Source organism: Urocampus carinirostris, chromosome 19 (genome assembly GCF_059441175.1).
Source record: "Urocampus carinirostris isolate Australia breed hairy pipefish chromosome 19, RoL_Ucar_1.0, whole genome shotgun sequence".
Classification (NCBI taxonomy): Eukaryota; Metazoa; Chordata; class Actinopteri; order Syngnathiformes; family Syngnathidae; genus Urocampus; species Urocampus carinirostris.
Genome location: NC_142367.1, coordinates 8,690,500 through 8,712,690, shown reverse-complemented (window position 1 = coordinate 8,712,690; position 22,191 = coordinate 8,690,500). Strand labels below are relative to the sequence as shown.

Here is a 22,191-nt window from a genome sequence, read left to right as displayed (position 1 = left end):
AATGGTGTGGAAGACATAAAAAGAAATATGATACAGCGTACAACCCAACAAAATATTGATAAGTGTATTATCTTGGTTGAATTTGGCCTCAAATCGCTTCTATGAGGCAGGTTAAATTTTGCTCAGCTCAGTTACCGTGGTGATTTATTCTCTACAGCCAGATCAATCCAGCCCCCGAGACAATGCTGAGAGAAGTGTAAGAGAAAAACGAGCTGCAGGTTGAAAAATGTCCAATTGATGTTGCCAAACCCAGGTACTACTCACAAAGACGCTGTGGTTGTATCCATTTTTCTTTCTTTCCTTCACTTTTTTTCCTCTCTTTCTCTGTCTGTGTATTTCTCTCTCTCTCGCTATATTTCTCTCTCTTTGCTTCTCTTCATCTTTTTATCTCTCTATTTTTTCTCTTTCTCTCCTTTTTTTCTTCACCTCTGCCTCACCGTCTATCTTTCTCTCTGACTTTCTTTATGTGTTTTCTACTTATCTCTTTTCTTTCTCTCCAACTCTTACTCCTCTTCTCTATTTTGTTCTTTTTCACTATTTTTCCCTTTCTTTCTTTCTCAATCCCTTTCTGTTCCTACCGCTCTCTCTATTTCTCTCACTCTTTTTTATTTATTTTTTTCTCTCAATTCGAGAGTCTCGAACCTACTAGTATGGGCCCCAAGAAAATGTTTTTTCTACTATGTGGCCCTCGGAATAAAATGAGTTTGACACCCCTGCTCGACAGCTAGCTTGCTCCTGAACGGGCCAACAAATTCAACCTGGCTAAGATTATCCCCGAAGATACACGTTGCACTAAGTGTAACTCCCCTTGCCCCTCAAAACATTTTCTCCTTGGATATACACAATTCACATAGGTCATTCTTTTTTACTTCAAAACGATGATTTTTCCAAAAGGTGAGAGATTTAAATGTGTGATTGCTTACAACAAGATTTGTGGCACTCTGGGATAAACGTGTAATATAGACTTGAGAAAAAAAAAATGAAAAAAGGAATATTAGAACAGATCATATTTGCAGAGTGGTTGTTGTTGAACGTCAACAGGGACTACAAGGCCAAATTTGTTTGTTTTCCTTTATTTTTTAATACAAACCAACACCTTCACTTATAAGTGACAAGATTAAGACACTAATTAAGGAGGAGTTGAATTACTTTTTTTTAGTTTTGAAGACATTTTTACCTGCGGCTGGATTATAGTAACATATAAGGATATATCATTTTCCATTTTCAGATGTTAAGCATTTTGGCACCCCAATTTCATTTTCCTTTTAGTTGGTAGATTGTTGAAGGAACAGTCTTTATTGTCATTAATAGTCCCGCAGTGAACATTGTTTACACAAGGTTACACATGTTGTGATTTTTAAGAAAAGGAATGAGAGAAGAACTATTATGAGGATAACGGTTAACGGATCCCTTAACCTCATGGGTCATCGGGGCACTGCTGAGGACGCAACTCTGGACAGCTTTCTCCACAGATGACGGTTCCTGGCCTGTACTTGGGTCATGGCAAATTTGGCACCAGTCCATCCGTTTTTCTGTCTTCATCTCGTCCTACCAGGCCTGATGATCTTGGGATGTGACCATACAACTGCCTATTAGGCACAGTTGGCAACAGTATGAGTATATATACCAGTAGTCTCCTTTTTCAAGCTGAGAGCAATTTTTTTACTAATTAGCACAAAGGGCACCCAGTTTGATATCCATTTCCAAAATATCAAGTTGTGATGTTATTACTATGTTGATACTATGTTGTTAACAGGTTATATTTTGGTAGTAGGGTTAAATAAAGCTCAGTCAAATACTAAACAAATAATTTTACTATGAAATTTAATTGACCCAGCACTGGTGGACTATTTTCAGAACATGTGCGCGGGAACCTCAGCTGTCCTTAGGCTTAGGGGGCACCATGGACAACACATTTGAGATGCCTGATAAATACTATTGGCAATATCGATAAGGTAGTGTTCATAGATTGGCCTACATTCTAAGTGCATCTAAAAAAAGTACAATAAAAACACTTATTTTCTTTCCATAGTTGTTTTCATGTAAGAAAGTAGTATCAGTGTATCCCTGTAGGTCATGATTCTCAAACCCAGAAAGTTCATTGAAAACAGTCCTGCAACTAAAAGAGTACCCACTGACCATGTTTGAATTGTTCTCTTCAAAGGCTTTGTTTTCCTATGTAGGAAAGAGTATTTAGGGTCGAGAGCCAGACAGAGGTGGTCCATTTTACTGAAATTTGACTGGCTTTGAAAGAATTATGAAAGAAGAAATTAAGAAATGGAGACTCATGTGGGCCGGCTACAGGCTAGCAACGAGTGCAAAAGAATACCCGTGGCCACAGAAACGTTGAGCGATTCCACTCCAGGATGAAGGTATCTCCCAGGTGGAATGGTCATGAGCGTATGACACAACGCCAAAAGCTTCAGGGATAATCCGTCCCCCTCCCCTCCCATCAGCAGCAGAGTGGGCCCGGTCAACCGGACGTCAGAACAAGGCGTGACGGGAATTCCGGACTCTGACGTTCCTGCACCGACAGCGCCGAGCACTCGCCAACCTAGTGCTGCCTTGCCTCGAACCATGTCCTCCAAGTCTTCGTAGCCGTACACGCCCATCACTTCCATGGTGCCGGCACTGGCCTTGCTGACCACCGGGGTTAAAGGGCAGCAGTGACGGAGGCCACTGGCCACTCGGTCCACACCAAGAAAATACGCCGAACGCAAAACAGCTCCCAGGTTCATCGGGTCTAGAATCCCATCCAGGACCAGCCACAAGGGTGCGGCCTTTGAAATCTCTTTAGAGTCGTCTGGCAGGAAGTTTAGTGGCGTGGCTCGCAGGGCAACTCCTTGATGGACTCGACCCAGAAGCATCTGGTCCAGGGCTTTCTTACTGACCCGCTGGATCGGGATGCGACGTTGGCGAGCCTCCTCACAAATCTTGAGAAGCGATGACCTTGGAGAGGCCTCGCCATCCTTCACAAGGAGTTTCACGGCCTTCCGGCGACCTTGAGTGAGAGCCAGGAGACACGGAGCGACCCCAAAGACCATTTCGTACTGTTCTGAAGACTCTAAGGAAGGTTTTTGTCTTTCTTTACCTCCGTGTTCCGAAGGCAAGTCATCCAGAGCCAGCTTCTGGAGCTCTGATGATACTCGTCTGGGATTCTGCACTTTATTTGCTGATGCTTTCTCATGTTGATGTTTCCATCCTGACACTTGAGACTTGCTAGACCTCCTGGTGTTGTACAGTCTATTTTGCACATGGGCAAACCTGTGATCCAGAGCAAGATCCATTGTAGATCTGCACATCCGAATAAGTAAGAACTCGTGCATTAAAACATGCTTGAATAAACTCATATTGGAGAGCTTCTAGCACTACGTCAAACAATATAGAAAATGAATACCGATGCAATTTGTAAAACTTTGGCTCATACGTTCCACGTTTATTTTGCATTTAAGACTATAACTTTGTAAGTTACAACGTTCGGTTCAGGCGCTGTGAAGACTAGGTCAGGATAAAGAGGGTGTTGTACGAAAAAATAAAAGATTAACCCGTCAAATGGTACTCCGTGGAGGGTTTTATAAGGTTAAAATTACAGATATAATCATGTAACTAGTATAAAATAAGTACTTTCACTAAAAATGCCAAAATTTGGCGCTAATTTGAGCACTTATAATATATGACAAGACTTTGTTTAGAAAAGTCGAATTATACGAATATACTGCTTCCGGTATTGACTTTCCAAACCTCATGCATCCAACAAGCGTCACTTATGACGACACTTACCGGAAGTAAAACTGTGGCAACGCGGAAGTATCCGTAGGAAAACAAAAAAATCGCCTTCTGAAAGGAAGTCCGAATAAACTTCGCTCATCATTTGGACTTTAGTGCTGGTTGGAGAAGAGCTATCAAGGTGAGCCTAGAAACTTTGTGACGGTTCGTGAATGTTTTGGTTGCAGTCCGTGAGGTAATGACGACCAAAATGAGACCTGACGTCATGGGAAAAGAAATAAACTGGCCTTAAGCCACTTCAATGTCTGCAAAACCTTGAATTTGATGCCATTCAATTTAGATTTCGTCTAGATCAAAATGGACTAACTTTGTACGTTGTGACGTTATGTTTTTATATTTACCGTTTGACTCAAAAAGGACAACACCCTTGTTTGTTAGCTGTCGAATGTAGGTATTTTATTGTCATGCTGAGAAAATATTTTTGAATGTGTCTCCCAACATTTATCGAGCTAAGATGCATTGTGAACAAATGACAAAAATGTGGACACACAGGTTGGTTCTGAGAGCTTTCAATTGTTGCCGACCTAAATAGATTTGTAGCTTGAAAACCGTGGGGTGCAAATGACACCAATAAAGGGAGTAAAAGTCAAACAAAACATAATAAAAAACTGAATGGATTTCCCTGTGTTTCCTAATAGATGGACTTCCTATTTGGGAAGAGAAAGACACCGGAGGAGATGTTAAAACAGAACCAGAGGGCTCTCAACCGGGCCATGAGGGAACTGGACAGAGAGCGGAGCAAATTGGAGCAACAGGAGAAAAAGATCATCGCTGATATCAAGAAAATGGCCAAGCAAGGACAAATGGTGTGGACAATGTCATCTTTTTGGGTTGAAAAGGGTCTTAATATGACGCCTGATTGTAATATGTCCAGGACGCGGTCAAGATCATGGCCAAAGACTTGGTCCGCTCCAGACGCTATATAAAGAAGTTCATCATGATGAAGGCCAACATCCAGGCCGTCAGTCTCAAGATCCAGACGCTCAAGTCCAACCATAGTATGGCGCAGGCTATGAAGGGGGTCACAAAAGCCATGGCCACTATGAACAGACAGGTCTGCCATTATGTGCCACATTTATTCAAGAAAAAAAGTATATATATAAATATATATATTAGATTAATAGATATACCTTAAATACTCCGTAATCACTTGCTCAGTGTGGCTTCAGCGCAACACGGTTGAAAAATATTCTGCAACCTATTACCTGGCCAGCAGAGTAATTTTTTTTTTCCAAGCCATGTGGCTCTTTTCTGCCATTCTGACCACCAGGAAGTGTTAACTGCACTGGTGCAGCCCTGATCCATTATCCCCAATTATTACTGTGAGCAGGGATTTGCAAAGCGCAATTTTGACAGGCCTGTAGGCTCCCCGTTTACTGTTTTTATATTCCTGCCTGAAAAAAGCTGCTCTCATGCGGCAGCAATCCAATATCTCTAGTCGCATAGCACTGTGAGCGGGGACCAGCAAAAGACACTTTTTGCAGGAGGCTTGCCATTCTGGCCTGCCAAAAATGAAATGCATGGTTGTGGCTGCAATCCATTTTCCCCTAACAGCTATTGCTGAGTGACGTGGCCAGAGTGCATTTTTTTCCAGTTCTAATCGCTAGAGCGCGCCAATGTGGCCCTCCTAAATTGAACTGCATTGTTTTGGCTACAATCCATTATCCCGAGTCTACTATCACAGAGAGCGGGGGTCGAGAGAGCACATTTGTCTACCGAATGACGGCTTATTTTTTGTTCTGTATGCCTAAAACGGTGTTTTTCAACCTGGGTTCAATTGAACCCTAGGCGTTCCGTGAGCCAGTGTTTGCCGCGGAGGTCAAAGCACAGAATAATCATGTCTATCAACTGCCCCGCTTGGCCATCACTGGCTGCAGATGATCACATGACATAAACAGGCGATTAGTTTTTGTGGGTTCTCTCCTCCCCAGCTCAAACTACCTCAGATCCAAAAGATCATGATGGAGTTCGAACGCCAGAGCGAGATGATGGACATGAAGGAGGAGATGATGAGCGACGCTATAGACGACGCCATGGGGGACGAAGATGACGAGGACGAGAGGTGTGTTCAGGGCGCCTCCTTTCGGATAACTTGATGTCCTCACCTTTTTGGTCTCCTCTTTCTCTCCAGTGACGCCATCGTGTCCCAAGTACTGGATGAGCTGGGACTTAATCTTAGTGACGAACTCTCGAGTAAGAGAAGAAAAAAAGTACTTTGTAGACAAGAATAAAAATACTTAACGATGTTCCTCCCAGGTCTTCCATCTACCGGTGGGAGCTTGTCGGTGGCAGGCGGGAAGAAGGCAGAGCCTCAAGCCGCTCTGGCCGACGCAGATGCCGATTTGGAGGCGCGGCTCAATAATCTCCGCAAAGACTGACTTTGTATTCTTGGGAACAACAGCCGTGACGGTGACAGCTTTTTTTTATTTCTGCGGTGATTTTGGTGTGGCTTATATAAGAAAAATATATAATTCAGTCTTTATGATAAAGCCAAAATACATGTGTATACTTTACCTTTCAAATTAACACCTAGAACCTGAGTAAAAAATTCAATTTTTTTTCTTCAAATGATGTGATCAGAGGCCACAAAAATAAATCTCATTTTATTAACATAATTGACATCATCTTGGTGGCTTCAACACCGTTTTCCACTGTAAACATGTTTATAATTTTTACATCTAGACATGAAATAGTGTTCATGTTTTTGTTGAATAAACCTTTTCCACGTTTAACAAAGGTGTTGTGGTTTGTCAATGCAGGATGAATTTTCTTGAAAGGAACGTCAAAGCATAGAGATGGTCTTTTTATTCCAAAAAGAAAATGCAACTTTTGAAAACTTTCAACTCGTCAACATACAATCATTGAATTTTTTTTCAACACGTTAAATAATAAAAAAATAACAGCCATGTTTTATGTACATTTGTTTGTGAACGCTATGTACAACTAAGTTTCCCGCATGGACAGTGGCGGAAGCATCGTAGAGGGGGGAAAAAAAACTACAAGCTAAGAACTTTTGCTTCTTAAATGGAGAACAATTTTGACACATTCAATGTGTGGTTGTTGATGATCTACACTGAGTTGATGAAGGCTTGCAGTCCTTTTATTTTATTTAAATCCCCCATCAAGGGCTTAAACCACGCAAACCCCTTTCTCAGCCAAGTAGAACCCATGCAATTCACTACTACTCACAAAAAGTGTAGGGGTGGGAAACTCGTCTTTTGAAGGTGCTATCTGCAATGTGAGCAGTCGAAAAGCAAAGCACCAAAAGCTAAGAAACGGAACATAAGGAAGAAGAAGCAGATTTGTTTTTATGCTTTGGCTAAGTGAAGACGGCACATTGCTCCAGATTGACAGCACCATTAAGTCAGAACACTTCACCAAAGCGTGATGGCGAACTTTTTAAACTTTTGCCCAAAAGGAGGAAAAAAAAACTTGTTGGCTGAGTGCAAGAAAAAGTTAACAAAAGTGGGTGACGTTCACTTGCGACAGGTCCGGTGAGGGGTTTGTTTTTTGGGCACCTCGATTCGACAGCGGCTTCGCTCGTCCAGCCAGGGAAGCTCGAAATTCCTGCGGGAAAAAAATTGATGCTAATGAGGTCATGTTACCGCTTTTTCGGGGTTTTACGCTCACTTTTTCATTCGTTTCAATGCAAGATGCGGACAAAAACTTATCACTGATGGCACACTCTTCTAAATTTGGATTCATTAGTGGCTAAATTGATCACAGCATCAAGCCTTGAATTGAGTGCAAATGATGTTTAGAAACATCTGTCATAGAATGGCAGCACAAACAGTCAAAACTTGGGAAATTGTGTCTTTTCCTTGGGCCTTGTTAAATCCAGAACTACATAGACAGCAGACATTCAAACTTGATTGATTTATTTGGGAGAAGAGGCATCCCACACTTGCACACACTCACTAATTTTCTGCTCTCCTATCACCTCATTGGTAAATGGACTGCATTTATATACCACTTTACCAGTCACTGATGACCTCTCAAACCGCTTTACAATACACTTAATAAACACCCTGAGGGTCTTGTGACACAAAGAGAAGGCCAAATAGAATTAAGCCTATAGTAATACTAGTAAATGAGTAAATATATGAGTCACACACCCTGCATGTCTCATCATGACACCAGAAAGGGCTAAAAAGCCCATACCAATACTAGTAAAAGAGAAAACAGGATAATTATCTGCATCATGCACCCTGCATGTCTCCTGACACCAGGGAGAGGCCAAAAAGAATAAGTGCAAAGAAATATCAGTAATTGAGTAAATAACATGCGCAATTCAATCTGCATGTCTTGTGACACAAATAGGCCAAAAGTAATGGAACCCATAGTAAGATGCTGCATGTGTGAGACACCAGGAAGAGCCCAAAAGGCATTAGCCCCAGAGTAAAATGAGTCAATGTATGATAATTATATGTGTCACACAACCTGCATGTCTTGTGATACCAGGAAGCGGTGAAAAGAAAAGAAAAAAAACCTTTAACAGTAAATGTATGTAGAAAATGAGCTAATACAAAGATCCCTTGGTTTTTTGCGTTCTTCTGTGGTGCAGGAAGCATTCGTTGTTTCTTTTTTTAATAACCTTTTTTTATTCTTTTTTTCTATCGAATGGCAAGTCGGCTTGAATCTTGGCTGCCGGAAACGGCTACAAAAAAATAATCGACTGCTTGCTTAAAGTAAAAAAAAGGCATGTATTTTATCACATAACATGGAAAAAATCTGATGAAGATCGAAACTTACTCTTGAGAGAGTTTAGGCAACGGCCGACCGAACGCAACCACTGGCAGGAAGGGTGTGATCATTATCGCTTCAACTGCAAAGAAAACACAAAATTAACTGAAGGGGAAATTGCTATCGTCTCTGAGTTACTTCACATGTATGATATAGATAAACTTTATTAGTTTCCAATCATGGCGTTACCATCTTCAGTTTCCGGATAGAAGGAGGAAAGCTCGGGCTCTGTTTCTGTCACCGTCTTCTTCCTGTTCATGCGCTGCTGCAGGCGCTGGAAGACACGCTGCTCTCGAATACGCTGGATGTCCCACCTGCGATTTGGAGAAACGCAGTCAGCCTCACCTATCGGATTCATTCTGCTCAAATCTTAAAACAAAGATAAGATTTATTCAGATTTTTTTCAGTATTAGTTTGAGCGTGTGTATTTATTGAGTGGCAAAAACATTAAAAAAAATTAGGTATGATGATATAAATACCATATTTTCAAGAATATAAGGTGCACCAGGTTATAAAGCAGTTTTTGGTTCTATATTTTCTATACAGCCGCACCGGACTATAGGGTGGGAATGTCAACAAAACAGTCAGATAGTTCAGTCAAAAAAGGTTAAACTCTTGGGATTAAAGAAATGACAACCATTTCTTATCTTCTATTTTATTTTTCGCTGGCAACTGTGTGGACAGCAAAGTAAGAATTTTATTGTGCAGGGAAACATGGTTCTTTACTGTGCATATGACAATAAACACTTCTAACGAAATTGAATTGAATTTGAAAATAGACTCATCACAGAAACATCAAGATCAGTCTGAAACAAGATACTGGGAAAATATAAAGGCGGGGTAGCTCACCAAACTCGTCTTGCAGCGATCATGTTCAATAATAATACGCAACCATGGTCGTCTTAAGTCCGTGAGTGGAGCAAATCCAACTGTTTAAAATATTGACACACTCCAAAACACGCAACAATGCCGACAAATAAAAGAAAAATTCCCCCGGGAAGCATCTCTGCATCGATGGACGTTGCTTGTTGCTGGCTGGCTGGCTGTTAGACCCACAATTCCCATTTTCAAATCAACAGACTGGTAAATAGATTTTCTCCAGGCCGTAGACCAACCAAACTTGTGATTCACATTGTTTTCGGCCAATTGCAGGCATTGTTTTGCCCCGCTTTAACCAATGCGAGCCTGTAAATGCTAAAAAGCACCCGCCTCCTTCACCTTGGAATAACTTTAGCCAATAGTGACCAATTCAAATGATGATTGACACATTGGTTAGGAAATGAAACGCCGGTATATATATCCCAACATACACTGCAGACTACTTCGCCTACGGCGGGAAATCTAGTCGGCCGCTGCTTGCCTTAGTTGTGAGAGCTTGCAACTCTCAATCTCAATTTTGATCCATATATACGGCACCTTGCATGGTCAGCTTTTGAAAAAAATAATAATAATAATAATAAAGGCTTTTAGCAGTGTCTGAAACTCGTGACAAAAAGTTAACGGACACGAGGGCAAACAACTTTGAAAAGTTGCCTGCCCCATTTTTGACAACTTGAAACACAACAAGACGACTACTGTAAATTCCGGACTATAAACCGCTACTTTTTTCCCATATGTTCAGCCCTGCGGTTTATTCAGTGTAACGGCTAATTTATGGAATTTTTCTAACGGCCACCAGGGGCGCAGGACTTTAAAAGGAAAGATTAAGACCAGTTGAATGCATGCGCCAAAAAAGACTGCAATCTCTAAATTTTTGGCATATATAATCTGTAGAGTCAAGGTATGTCCCGATAATGATGAAGATGCCCTTGATGGTGATAATTGCAAAAAGGAAGTTCACGAAGACACACCGTGAATTTCACATTTGTGGAGTGCCTTTTATCCACAGGTATGTTTGATACATTGCGAGCGTGATCCTACTAGCGTGTTGGTACCTTTCAAAGGCACGGTTTGGGATGAAAGTTAAATTATTATTATTAAAGCTTTGAAAACTCTCTCGGTGTACCGTCTTTCTTCGTAAATATGTGTAACCATGTATTATATGTATTTGCAACTGTATATTTTTGTAATGTATTTATTTTAGAGATTTATTCTGTTATGTGTTCTACGGATGAATCAAAAATAAGGGACGGAGAAAACGCTGAGTTACCGGTAGATCTGTCTGTTGTCGCAGCGGACAATAGTGAATATATATTTTTCCCACCCGTAACTTTGGAAATATACATTTTATTTCCTTGGATTACTTTCGACGGGACCCCGACTTTAGAAGTCTGCATCATACCTTAATTACGGGTATCATTTGCTATTTTAAATGACTCCTGTGGTTCTGAATTTATATACCATCAATGATGTTGCATTTGAGGAACATACAGCATGGCCCAGTTTGATCTTGTGACTGTGTCGCAAGTTACACTGCAGGGCGGACGCCTGCAGCTTAAACACGGGTGCGGCTGGTATAAGTGCGAAGGTGACAAATCACCCAAAAAGTGGTGGGTGCAGCTTATAATCAGATGCGCTCTATAGTTCGGAATTTACGGTAATCGCAAAAGAACAATTGTTGCAAAGTATTAAGGACTGATAATCAGAATATACATAACAGAACAACACTTTGAAATTAAGTTTATTATAAATCGACTTATAAAATTCATTGCATGTATATGACATCCCTGTTTTCCATCTGCCGTCATTATGTACCTGTATTTACTCATCTTCATTAATGCAATGTTTGCGTTGCGTCGTCTGCTACAAGCCACGTGAACTCCTCTTTCCACGATGCTTTTAATGTATGTTTACGTTTTGTGGTGTCATAAATTTATCTTCTTTTGTATCTTTCTTCTGGGGCTGAGGTTTTGGCTTGATTCCTAAGCACTTATCCATTTTTCTTGTGTTCTCTGTGTGTCTACTTTGGAAAACTATATGCAAATGCACGACCTTATAACAGAGTCCAGAAGCACGAAGTTATTTGATGCGGTCTTCTGATCGGCTGCCAAGTATGCAAATTGCTAAACGAACCGAAATTTCCAAAGCGTACGAAGATTTCCAAATCGGATTAAAGCAAACGTTTGCTTCTGAAAAAAAAAAAAAAAACCTTTCGTTTTTTTTTTCATGAAAACGCTGTCGGCCACCCGGGCAGAGACTGCTTTTAGGTGCGCGTTACAGTCACAAAAATACATGAACTATCATATCAAGGACAAATTTTGCCAATCTTGCTGTTAAGGGTACCCAAAGAAAACCAAAGATTTTGTGAAATGCTTGGAAAAAAGAATTGAAAAGAAAAATAGTTGTGGTTTGGTCACTTTGAGTCTTCATTGTTCCTATCCCTCCTTGTGACTGTTAGAACTCATTTTTGGTTGCACGACACAATACAGCAACATCTAGCGGTGAACTAATAGTCCCTGTCCCTTTAATATTAAATATAAATATTGATATCAAACAAGGTATACTACAGCTTTGCGTTTATGTTATCATATATTGGAGATTAGAGGAAAAACTTTGAAAAATTTCATTTATGCCTCATGGCATGAACTAGATTAAATAAATTGTTGAATTAAAATTGACTGCAGATTCAAACTGTAAGGAAATCATGGTGTAAATGGGCTTTTTATACAATGTACTCTTATACCCAATATACACTTTTATACTCTTGTATCTTTATACATTTACATTTCTATAGTGCTCAATAAGTGTGTGGTTTTACGATTTTGCAAACACATTCAAGGTCAGGAGAATAAGTTCTCAGGCAACAAGGGATGTGCCTCTGATTAAGAAGCTACAACTTGAAGGCCACGATGAGGCCTGCTCGCTGGTTAATCAATATGGCTTTGACTCCCACATTCCAAGCCGCTCGAAAGCTTGATTTGCTTCCCTGAGAGACGCATTGTGTTTACAAACTTTCACTATCCTTATTGCTCATTTATTATACTCGCACGCCATCTACCGACCAACATTATGCCCTGCATTAAAATATGTGATTCTGTCTAAACCAATCAGATTAATTTCCTGTGTTCATATAAGCCATTCAGATGTGCAGTTTCATTCTAGTGTTTTCCAATAAATGAGCCCTCTGCCATGGGAGGAGCGTGATTTCTCCCTTATCCGATCCTGGAAGCACGCACCTCCGATGGAAGGGGCTATCAAATACCTACATTTCAACTCAAGAGTGTGTTATTTTATTCTTTCTAATACAATCTCAAGATTTAACCTTGACACAAAGTGTTGTTCACTCACCTCTTCCTCCTCTTCTCATCAAGTTCTAGCTTAGCGTGACGTTTGAGGAAGACGCCGTCGTCCAGCGGCTTGAAAAGACACGGTGAGTTCAGTTGGGGACTTTTTCCGACAACCTTTGAATTACTTTTACTCACCTCTTGCGTGTCCACGCTGAAATCCTCAACCAGAGGCTCGATGATGTTCTCCCGCCACGACGGGACTGAGAGGCGGCAGGAACTGGGGAAAAGGGACTTGGCGGCGGGAACATCTGAAAGACACAAGCGACACTGGGAGATCAGTCTCAGTAAGCGCTAACATCGAGGACAGGCGCCGTCCACTCACCGGGCAGCTCGTCTTCGTCCTCCTTCTTAGGAGACGCCTCCCGCAGCGGCGAGACGGGAGGTTGGTTCCAGCAGCACAGGTACATTTCGGTGGTGGACAGGAAGGGAAGCTGCTCCATCTGGCAGCTCAGCTCGGCATCCTCCTCCTCTTTGCAGACTGGCCTGGCAGGAGCACTTTTCTCGGGCGTCTCCTTGCTGCGCAGCTCCCGCTGGGACGGGGACGCCGGCTGGCTCTCTGACTTGTGAGGACTCAGCTTGGCGCTTTTTCCGCGAGACTTCTGCGCTCTGGACTCCCCGAAGAAGGATTTTCTGTAGGGGGTGGGAGGCATTTTCAAATGTTCACTGAGTGCCATTGACGTGAAAAGACGTCCGTTTACTTTCCGGTTACCTCTTCTGGCCTTTGATGCTTCGACTCAAAGGCAGCATGGCGGTGGGATTGGGCTGCGGGCTTGCCTCCACTTCCAGGTCCCACATGTCTTCCTTGTCGGGTGTCCACGGCTCCAGCGGCTGGAAGAGACGCTTGTCGCGCGGCGGGTCCTTTTTGGTCAGCTGCAGGCGACGTTCCATGCGCTCGATACGCGCAAGGAGCTGCAAAAAGTCATTCGGGAAAAACAAATATTGCCGACAGTTGATGGAAAAAAAATCTATGAACAAACAAGGCTGTAAAAAAATAACTTTGAACAACTAACACTCACGGCACAATGAATATGTGAAAGGCAAGTAAAGGAATACACTTTTATTGCAACTTTTGATGTGTTTTCAAATCAATGCATGTTCCACAACACACTGCCCCTTAGATGCCAAGTGTACAAAGCAAGTTTTCCTTTTTTTTTTAACTATTATTTGTTCTTCTGGGGGCGGAATATGGTATTACTATTGTTACATGATGCGTTTCGTATTACAAGGCTGGTATCAGCAGGATACGCTAAAATTGGGATTGTATTAGAGGGACATAGAAATGAATATTTCAATATTCTATAAATCTATCCATTAAAAGAAGAAACTAATATTATTTTCATTAAAAAGCAAATAGATGTTTATGATTTTGACCCAGGAAAACGGGCAAAATGGTCATCACTATTCCACACTGTTGGGCTGAAACCTTAGAAAATAATATTTTTTCCATGCTTTGGAAATAAACCTGAATTTAAGGGACACTATATTATTTGACCACTTAAAGAAGCTGTGTTGTGTTGTGCAACTGAAAACGAGTACTGCATGGAAAAAGAACAAGCAAATTTTGGAGATTTAGTGACCAAAGCGCGCTCGTTTTCTTCTCATTATCATTTGAAAAATTTGTTGTCTCTGGGTACCTGTAGCAAAAAGATGGCTGACAATCATGTCAGCTGCCTCTAGTTATGCCTGTTATGTTACATAAATATAAATTTCTTCATTAAAACATTTTGTCCTAAATACCTATTTATATGATAGTACAGTAAAATTAGGACAATAAGCCGCGACTTTTTCTCCCAAGCTTTCAACCATGCGACCAAATTTATGCATTTTTACTCACGTGTGCCTCTGGCATGAGATATTTCAGTGACTGGTGACACGTTTTTGTTTATCAAAAGTCTGGCGGCCCACTGGCGGGCCGTCGGAACATTAAGGGCTTAAGGTACTGTATATAATTGAAACTCTTTCTGTTCACGTTTTAATGCGGGCACATGCGGCTTATAGTCAGGTGGGCCTTATGTATGTAGAAAATATTTTTTCTTTAAAAATGTACTGGGTGCGGCTTATAATCAGGTGCGCCTTATAGTCCGAATTTTACAGTACATGTATTTTTGTTTATTATTCAAATCTTTTTTTATTTTTTAATAAATGAAGGTTTTAGCACTAGAAGCGCTAAATAATACCCACTTTAAATGTTTGTGCATGCATGAATTATTATTTAATGATTGATTGAGTGAAAAGAAAGGGGTTTGAACTGCAATCTCAGTCACAGCGAATAAGTCACGATCCTCTCATCGCATTAAACAAGGTAGGGGCAAATAAACACTTTGATTGATGCCCCAAGAAATGTTCCCACTGATACTTTAAGTTACTACTAAAAAAGTTTCCCCTACCGTCTCCTTGTCAGTTTTGAGCTCATCAATTTCCTTGTCCTTGGCTTGCAGCTGCTGTTGCTGCTGCTCGATGAGGTCCAGTTGCAGCAGCAAGATCTGCCGCAAGCAGTTAGCCTGCGTCTGCGGGCTGGCTGGGTTTTTGCGGAGGTTCTTCCACTTGCTCTCTGACGACAACACTTCGATGGACGGGTTGTTCGCGTCCTTGGCTGCCATCTGAGGGTGTTCCATGTTGTCCGCGGAGAGGGGTTTCCCTTTCACCGGGGTTCCCTCACCCCCCATTGGACCCACGGGGGTCAAAACCCCCACGGCGGCGGCCCGGTCTGCTTCGGCGGCGTCCGAGACGTCGCCGCTCATGTAATTCTGCTCCGAGCGCTTGGATCGGCTCGGGGTCTTTCGGGCCCAGCGGAGGTGGCCTGGAGCATCCGAGGGCGAGTCGGAGGACTCCCTCCTGAGGCTAACGGGAAGCAAAGAGAAGGTCCCGCCTATGGCGCTAGCAGGGGGCTTGGGTCCTAGATGTGGACCCGGGGAGGCTCTCATGCTCATGGCGAATGCTCATGGTGCCGCTGTGGCTGGCAGACTCCTGTACATCCACACAAAACACTGTCAACATTTGGCTTCTCAAAGAATTGTCAACTCTATGCAAAGCACGCCCAATTTTTAAGCCAAAATTTGCAGCTTGTATACACTATGTTCTGATCACATTTCTGTGCTTTCAGTCCAATTTTCTAATGTGTATACCTTTTTATACATAAAAAGAAACAATCTGGTTACTTTTGAATAGCTGCTAGCTTTATTCTTTTTTTTTTTTAAATCTCTTAAAAATTACCATCAATAAAACATTGCACTTGGACATTACAACACAATGGGGAGCACTTATTCAAATTACCATCGCTACAATGGCAGATCTGAAACGGCATAACACCATGCCAAGATAAAAAACAAAACGCCAGGAATACATTTAAGATTACCCAAATTTCCTAATCTTTTTTTTATATGTTTTCACAATAAAAATGACCACTTCAACCAAGTGTTTACATGAAAATGTTGGAAGGCCATACCAGAAGTTGAGCATTGTATTTTCCAAAGTCTCGCCCCTATTTTGAATTACAGCCAATTGAAAACACAGGTTAGGATACATTTTAATGGTAAATGGTCTGCATTTATATAGCGCTTTTCAAGTCAATGAAGACTTCCCAAAGCGCTTTTACAATGTGACTTACACTAACCCATTCACACACACACTCACACACCAATAGCGGCCATGCAAGGCGCCGACCTGCTTATTGGGGGTATTAAGGGTTCAGTGTCTTACCCAAGGACACTTCGACATGTAACACGGAGGAGACGGGATTTGAACCTGCGATCTCACGATCCCAAGACGCTCTACCTCCTTAGCTAATGCCGCCCACATTAACATTGTATGTTAAAGCCCCAATGTGTCATATTTGGCCACTAGATGGCACTGTGTATGAGCGATGGCCAGTGATACACAGCAGAGCGTGGCGACAGGATGTTGGAAGAACATGGCGCCGATCCAAAAAGGGATTCCACAGTGAAAAAGAAATACAATAATAACACTGGTTTGATAGTTTATGATTTTTACCCAGTATTCAAATAAGTTTTTCTGTACCAATAAGAGGCACTCAATTTTACACACTGTCCCTTTAAAAGTCTCTAGAAATCTAGGGTTAAAGAAACATTGCACTTTGACGTTGAAACACAAGGGGGAGCTCTTGATCTGGTACTATGTCAGGGTAAAAAAAATAACTTCACTAAAGCGTTTCATAAATTTTAAGTCTATTTTTCACATTTTTTTTACATTTGAAATGAGTACTGGAGCTAAATGTTTCCGTGAAAATATTGGAACGGCATACCGGAAGTTGTGCATTGTCTTCTCCAGAGTACCGCCCCTACCGTGGATTACAGCCAATTAAAAACTCTTTTAGTGGACCTCTCTACTTTTTCTTCTTATCTTAAAACTATCAACGTTTATCGAGAAATAAACAAATTTCATGCAACAAAGTCCGCCATACACATCTTTTCTATTTTTATTGGAACCTGCAAGCACAGAGACACGGTTTTATTTCTGCCACCCACGGCCGTGTCGTGTCTGTAAACTCGCCATATTTCGTCACTTGACGTCAAATCTTCGCTTCCTTCCCTTTGCATACGACTCACGCAAAATCAAGGACGCATAAGCGACACAAACACGCAAAATCTTGAAATGCTTTGGCGACAATTTGGCAGTGGCGTGACGAAAGTGGCGCGGAGGGGGGGCAACCTCCATTTTAGCTTGCCCTGAAAAACAATAACAGCTAGCTAGCTAGGACTACTGGCTAGCTAGCTAGCTTAGCTGCACACTTAAAAACGCGCGTTTTAAGCACCCCTTTACCCCAAGTCATATCTTGATAGTCAAACATAAAACGGGCACGCCTTTAAAGACCGAACGCAATCATTTTCGTGGAGATTACCCGTGCTATAAAGGAAGTCCAGCAACAATAATCTCCATGTTCCCTCCTCGAGTGTAGTTTTAAAATGCCCACCAGTGCGCATGCGCGACCGCATTGGGATTGCTATATCTTGCTTTGATTTTTTTCCACGAGGACACATCTCGTTAAATGACCAATGTCAGCTAAAATGGTTCATATTGGCGTGGAAATTTGTTTTAAATATATGATTAATACATTCATGTAGTATTTAAATAGCCAATTCGTCCATTGTCTTCGTTATATTTATTTCTAAAATTAATGAACTCATTTATTATTTGACAGAGGACAGTTCTAACGTCTTCGTAATATTTTCCTCAAATTTGCTATTTTCTATTTTAATAGGGCTGCACGACGCATAACATTGCGTTGCAACACAGTATTCGCTGATCCTCAAGAGGGCGACGTTTTGAAATCTGCATTTGTTTTTCTCACCTCAAAATGGAGACGCCTGCACGGAAGTAAAACCAAGCTCTGCGATTTATTCTAAAAATTAGTTTTTTTTCCCCATATAATTTACATTTACAGCGCATCAATGAGTTAAATTTGTCAGCTTTCAGATGTTAACATCTGAGAAAAGCGCTCATTTGTACTTAAAGTAAAACCTTTTTATTTAGCTCTCTGCGAACAGCGAAAGCTCTCATCACTTTGGATCTTTAACAAATTAATTGGAACTAATCTAATTTTCCCGTTTGATTCAAAATGCACCGCAGAGGTGTCGGTGCTGGTGCCATCGCCAAAAAGAAGCTAGCAGAGGTAAGAAAACATGCAAAAGTACTTGATCTGCCAACAATAAACAACAACGTTAATGCATTTTAATATCGTCATTGCATTAACTATTTCTCCTGAAATAATTACTGAATAGCTTAACAGTTATATGTCACGTTAATGTTAAATAAAGACGAAATGAACGCATTGATAAATAAAGTTGGATAATTTATTTTGAAGTTCATCATTCCAGGGATTATTTTTCCCAAATAAATGAAAGTAATTGATTGTTGTCTGGATCATTCACAGATTTGTTTTTATCTTACGTTTGTTTTCCAGGCCAAATACAAAGAGAGAGGATCTGTTCTTGCAGAGGATCAAATAGTTCAGGTTAGCACATTTGCCGGGTGGAAACATGTGTTGGCCTGGAGGGCCATCAGGCTGTACTTGCTCAAGACGCACCACACTACGACCCTAGTGGTTAAGGGATCGGTCCACCCACTAAAGGCCATTCGCTCAATTACTTATTCTTGCTATCTAGCAGCAACAATCTTTTAAATGTTTTTCTCCCTCACCCTGTCAGATGTCAAAGCAGCTGGACACTTTCAAGTCCAACCTGGAAGAGTTTGCCACCAAGCACAAACAGGAAATCCGCAAGAGTTCCCAGTTCCGGGTCCAGTTTCAGGAGATGTGTGCCACAATTGGAGTGGATCCGCTTGCTTGTCAGTGGCACAACAATGGAAAAGCACCTGAGTGCAATTTTGTTATATCTTTATTTACTTTGTTGACAGCCGGGAAAGGTTTCTGGTCCGAGATGCTCGGTGTTGGAGACTTCTACTATGAACTGGGTGTGCAAATTATCGAGGTTTGCCTGGCCCTTAAGCACAGGAACGGAGGTCAGTAATTAAAAGCAGTGCCAATGATCTGGGTATTGGAGTGATGTGATTTTCTTTTTTTCTTTTTTTCTTTTTTGGCAGGACTCATCACTTTGGATGAACTCCATCAAAGGGTTCTTAAGGGGCGGAGTAAATACGCTCAGGATGTCAGCCAGTAAGTTTTTTACGATACGATACATAAGAAGAAAGGTTCAACTCTAGGACCAATTTGTAATTTCCAATTTATTTTTTTAAATGCTTTTCTCGTTCAATTTACCAAATAAAAAATATTCCACTCATTAAGTAAAACTAGGTAATATTTTGAATGTTCTATTTTTTTTAAATCTTTTTTTCCCCTTCAATTCAAGATGAAGAGATTTCCTGCAACAAAAAATTGACGTTTGAGGCTTTTTTCTTTTTACCTTATAATAACAAGATGACAAAGATAAAAGAATCAACTGATTAAGGAAACTTGGGAACTAGTTTTAATTCCCATTTTTTTTAAAGCTACATTTTCTCCTTCAAATTTCCAAATGAAGAGATTCCCTGCAATTACGAAAATGACATTACATTTTGTTTTGAGACTTGTTTTATTTTAGCTGTTCAAAAAAAATATTCAACTCTTTGAGGACATTTGAGGATTTTTTTTTAATTCCCGATTTACTTTTTGAAAGAAAGTATTTACTGTATTTTCTCATTAAATTTCCAAATGAAGAGATACCCTACAATAAAAATCATTGCTTTAAGTTTTGAGGCTTAGTTCATTTTACTGTAACATAAAAACAAGATGAAATAAGGACTCTTTTTCAACTCTTTGCAGACAATTAGGAACATTCTTTTAATTTCCTTTTTTTTAACAACTATATTTTCTCCTTGAAATATCCAGACAAAAAATTGCCCAGCTATAAAAAAAAAAAAAAAAAACAGAATTGAGTGGTTTTTGAAGTTTTTTTTTCTTTTTACTGTACCATAAAACAGAATGAGAAAAAAATAAAATAGTTAACTCTTTGCGGATGTTCCGGAACAACTTTTAGTTTGCAATTCTTTTTAAAAAAATAATTCTATACTTTTCCGTGAAATATCCAAATGAAGCAATACAAATTAAGTAAAAAACTGATATCGCCTTCAGTTTTGAGGTTCGTTTTATTTGACTGTACCATGTAAACAATATATTTTTAAAAATTCTACCCATTGAGGACAATTGGTAACATTTTTTTTCTTTTTACCGTATAATAAAAACAAGATGAGAAATAAACAAAATATTCCACTCTTTGCTGAGGTTTAGAAACAATTTTAAATTTGTTATTATTTTTTTTTAAATAGTTCTATACTTTTTCCTTAATATCCAAAGGAATACATACAATGCAATAAACAACTGACATAGTATTTAGCTTCGAGGCCTGTTTTATATGACTACCATAAAAACAAGATGAAAAAAGAAAATAACTCATTTTTTGATTCCCAATTTGTCTTTCGAAATAATTCTATATTTTCTCATATAAAATTAACAAATAATGAGATTCCCTATAATGAAGAAATAACATAACACGCACTTTTTAAAGTTGTTTTTTTTCCTCTTTTTTTCTGTACCATTTATAAACGTAGATAAAATAGTGTAACCAAGGTGAAATTCTCACATGTCACCCAGGGACGACTTGGTCCGGGCCATAAAGAAACTGAAAGTGATGGGCAACGGTTTCGGAATGATTCCGGTCGGCGGCTCCTACTTGGTGCAGTCGGTCCCGGCCGAGCTCAACATGGACCATACGGTCGTCCTGCAGCTAGCTGAAGTAAGCCAAGCATGCAGCAAGAACGTCTCCTCCCGTTTTTTTTTTAAATGAGTTTCTTTTCTTGTTCATTTGCAGACAAAAGGCTATGTAACAGTAAGTGAGATTAGGGACAGCCTGAAGTGGGAGAAGGAACGAGCCAGTCACGTTCTGGTGAGCGGTCGTGGTCCAAAGCTCCCAAGAAACAACAGCACTGGTGTATCCTAACCTGTGTTGTCTTTGTTAGGACCATTTGCTGAAGGAGGGCCTGGCCTGGGTGGACTCCCAGGCATCAGGAGAGCCCCAGTACTGGCTCCCCGCCCTCTTTTCGGAGCTAACCTGCCGTGATGTCACGCCCGAAGAGGCTAATCAAATGAGCCCATGATGGGGGCAAAGTTTGCCAACGAAGCACTACAGCATTTTATCCCATATTTAAAATTGGATAGATTTTTGAATCTCAGGAGTGGAAAAAAATGGTGCTGTGTTTTAATCCGATGCCAGGGACTTTTCTGCCCAGATTTGGGCGTGGTTATGGACACGTGAGAATACCCAATATACAATCACCTGAATCTAACACCTCAACATCATGACAGAAAAGGTGTTTTTAGGTCGGTGGACATTTTATTGTCAAAAATGTTTTATCAATAAAGCATTTCAACTGTTGGGATTTGCTGTATGAGTCAAGTCACATTTATTTGTATAACCTTTAATCACAAATAAGTCTCTCAAGGCGGCACGGATCACCATAAGAACCTACCTTGATCTGAAACCTGCATGATGGCAAGGAAAAACTCAAAAAGTCTCAGCATGAGAAAAATGGAGAAACCTCTATAACAAGGGTCTCCAACGTGGTGGACCTTAAAAACAGTCGTGGAGCCCCCTGTTCTAAAAGTAGCTCACCAGCTGGATCAATGTGATTTTCTAATAGATGTTTTTAGTGGTTGACTGAGTCTATTTCAACTTGAACTTTAATAATTAACTTGGTGATATCATAGTAATAACATTAGTTATTATTTTAAGAAATGCATATCAAACCGGGCGCCTTTATACAAATTAGTAAAAAGTAGCTCTCAGCTTGAAAAAGGTTGGAGACCTCTACTCTTGACGGGGTTGCATATGAGATTGCAAAGTTTTAAATTTGGTGGCTTACATTGACAAAAGCATTGATTCTTAGTATCCCAGCCATTCAAATAGATTCATAAATCTGCATTTTG

At 40.5% G+C, this 22,191-nt stretch overlaps 4 protein-coding genes across 5 annotated transcripts; 2 read left to right on the top strand and 2 right to left on the bottom strand.

Annotated features, from left to right (window-relative positions):
- Positions 1 to 1,557: 1,557 nt before the first annotated feature.
- Positions 1,558 to 3,644, bottom strand: mrm1 (mitochondrial rRNA methyltransferase 1 homolog (S. cerevisiae)). Its single transcript, XM_088323682.1, has one exon. The coding sequence runs from the start codon at positions 3,348 to 3,350 to the stop codon at positions 2,286 to 2,288; it is 1,065 nt and encodes a 354-aa protein (XP_088179808.1). The 5' UTR covers positions 3,351 to 3,644; the 3' UTR covers positions 1,558 to 2,285.
- Positions 3,645 to 3,757: 113 nt separating this feature from the next.
- On the top strand, positions 3,758 to 6,522 carry chmp2a (charged multivesicular body protein 2A). Its single transcript, XM_088323037.1, has 6 exons — positions 3,758 to 3,907; positions 4,425 to 4,592; positions 4,661 to 4,840; positions 5,718 to 5,848; positions 5,918 to 5,979; positions 6,043 to 6,522. Exons 2-6 carry the CDS (start codon positions 4,425 to 4,427, stop codon positions 6,162 to 6,164), a joined length of 663 nt encoding a protein of 220 aa, XP_088179163.1. The 5' UTR covers positions 3,758 to 3,907; the 3' UTR covers positions 6,165 to 6,522.
- A 54-nt stretch (positions 6,523 to 6,576) lies between these two features.
- On the bottom strand, positions 6,577 to 17,694 carry msl1b (MSL complex subunit 1b). 2 transcript variants are annotated; one of them, XM_088323034.1, is made up of 9 exons: positions 17,614 to 17,694; positions 15,143 to 15,722; positions 13,465 to 13,664; positions 13,078 to 13,385; positions 12,891 to 13,003; positions 12,757 to 12,824; positions 8,719 to 8,843; positions 8,539 to 8,611; positions 6,577 to 7,353 (listed from the first exon to the last, which is right to left on the bottom strand). In XM_088323034.1, the coding sequence occupies exons 2-9, from the start codon at positions 15,683 to 15,685 to the stop codon at positions 7,263 to 7,265; spliced, it is 1,521 nt and encodes a 506-aa protein (XP_088179160.1). In that variant the 5' UTR covers positions 15,686 to 15,722; positions 17,614 to 17,694; the 3' UTR covers positions 6,577 to 7,262. The 2 variants fall into 2 exon arrangements, with proteins under 2 accessions (XP_088179160.1, XP_088179161.1); XM_088323035.1 differs by lacking the exon at positions 17,614 to 17,694 and adding an exon at positions 17,017 to 17,218.
- Positions 17,341 to 21,644, top strand: snf8 (SNF8 subunit of ESCRT-II). The gene is made up of 8 exons (XM_088323036.1): positions 17,341 to 18,384; positions 18,676 to 18,726; positions 18,920 to 19,058; positions 19,128 to 19,232; positions 19,314 to 19,386; positions 20,860 to 21,001; positions 21,077 to 21,151; positions 21,225 to 21,644. Exons 1-8 carry the CDS (start codon positions 18,331 to 18,333, stop codon positions 21,360 to 21,362), a joined length of 777 nt encoding a protein of 258 aa, XP_088179162.1. The 5' UTR covers positions 17,341 to 18,330; the 3' UTR covers positions 21,363 to 21,644.
- Positions 21,645 to 22,191: the final 547 nt, after the last annotated feature.

Coding starts and splice junctions, on each gene's coding strand:
- mrm1 (XM_088323682.1), bottom strand. CDS start 3,350: ATGAGTTTATTCAAGCATGTTTTAATGCACGAGTTCTTACTTATTCGG.
- chmp2a (XM_088323037.1), top strand. CDS start 4,425: ATGGACTTCCTATTTGGGAAGAGAAAGACACCGGAGGAGATGTTAAAA. Junction 4,593..4,660: donor TGGCCAAGCAAGGACAAATG/GTGTGGACAATG, acceptor TAATATGTCCAG/GACGCGGTCAAGATCATGGC. Junction 4,841..5,717: donor TGGCCACTATGAACAGACAG/GTCTGCCATTAT, acceptor TCTCCTCCCCAG/CTCAAACTACCTCAGATCCA.
- msl1b (XM_088323034.1), bottom strand. CDS start 15,685: ATGAGCATGAGAGCCTCCCCGGGTCCACATCTAGGACCCAAGCCCCCT. Junction 13,665..15,142: donor TCAAAACTGACAAGGAGACG/GTAGGGGAAACT, acceptor GACTTTTTGCAG/CTCCTTGCGCGTATCGAGCG. Junction 7,354..8,538: donor TTGCCTAAACTCTCTCAAGA/GTAAGTTTCGAT, acceptor TTTTTCCCGCAG/GAATTTCGAGCTTCCCTGGC.
- snf8 (XM_088323036.1), top strand. CDS start 18,331: ATGCACCGCAGAGGTGTCGGTGCTGGTGCCATCGCCAAAAAGAAGCTA. Junction 19,233..19,313: donor CCTTAAGCACAGGAACGGAG/GTCAGTAATTAA, acceptor CTTTTTTGGCAG/GACTCATCACTTTGGATGAA. Junction 19,387..20,859: donor TACGCTCAGGATGTCAGCCA/GTAAGTTTTTTA, acceptor CATGTCACCCAG/GGACGACTTGGTCCGGGCCA.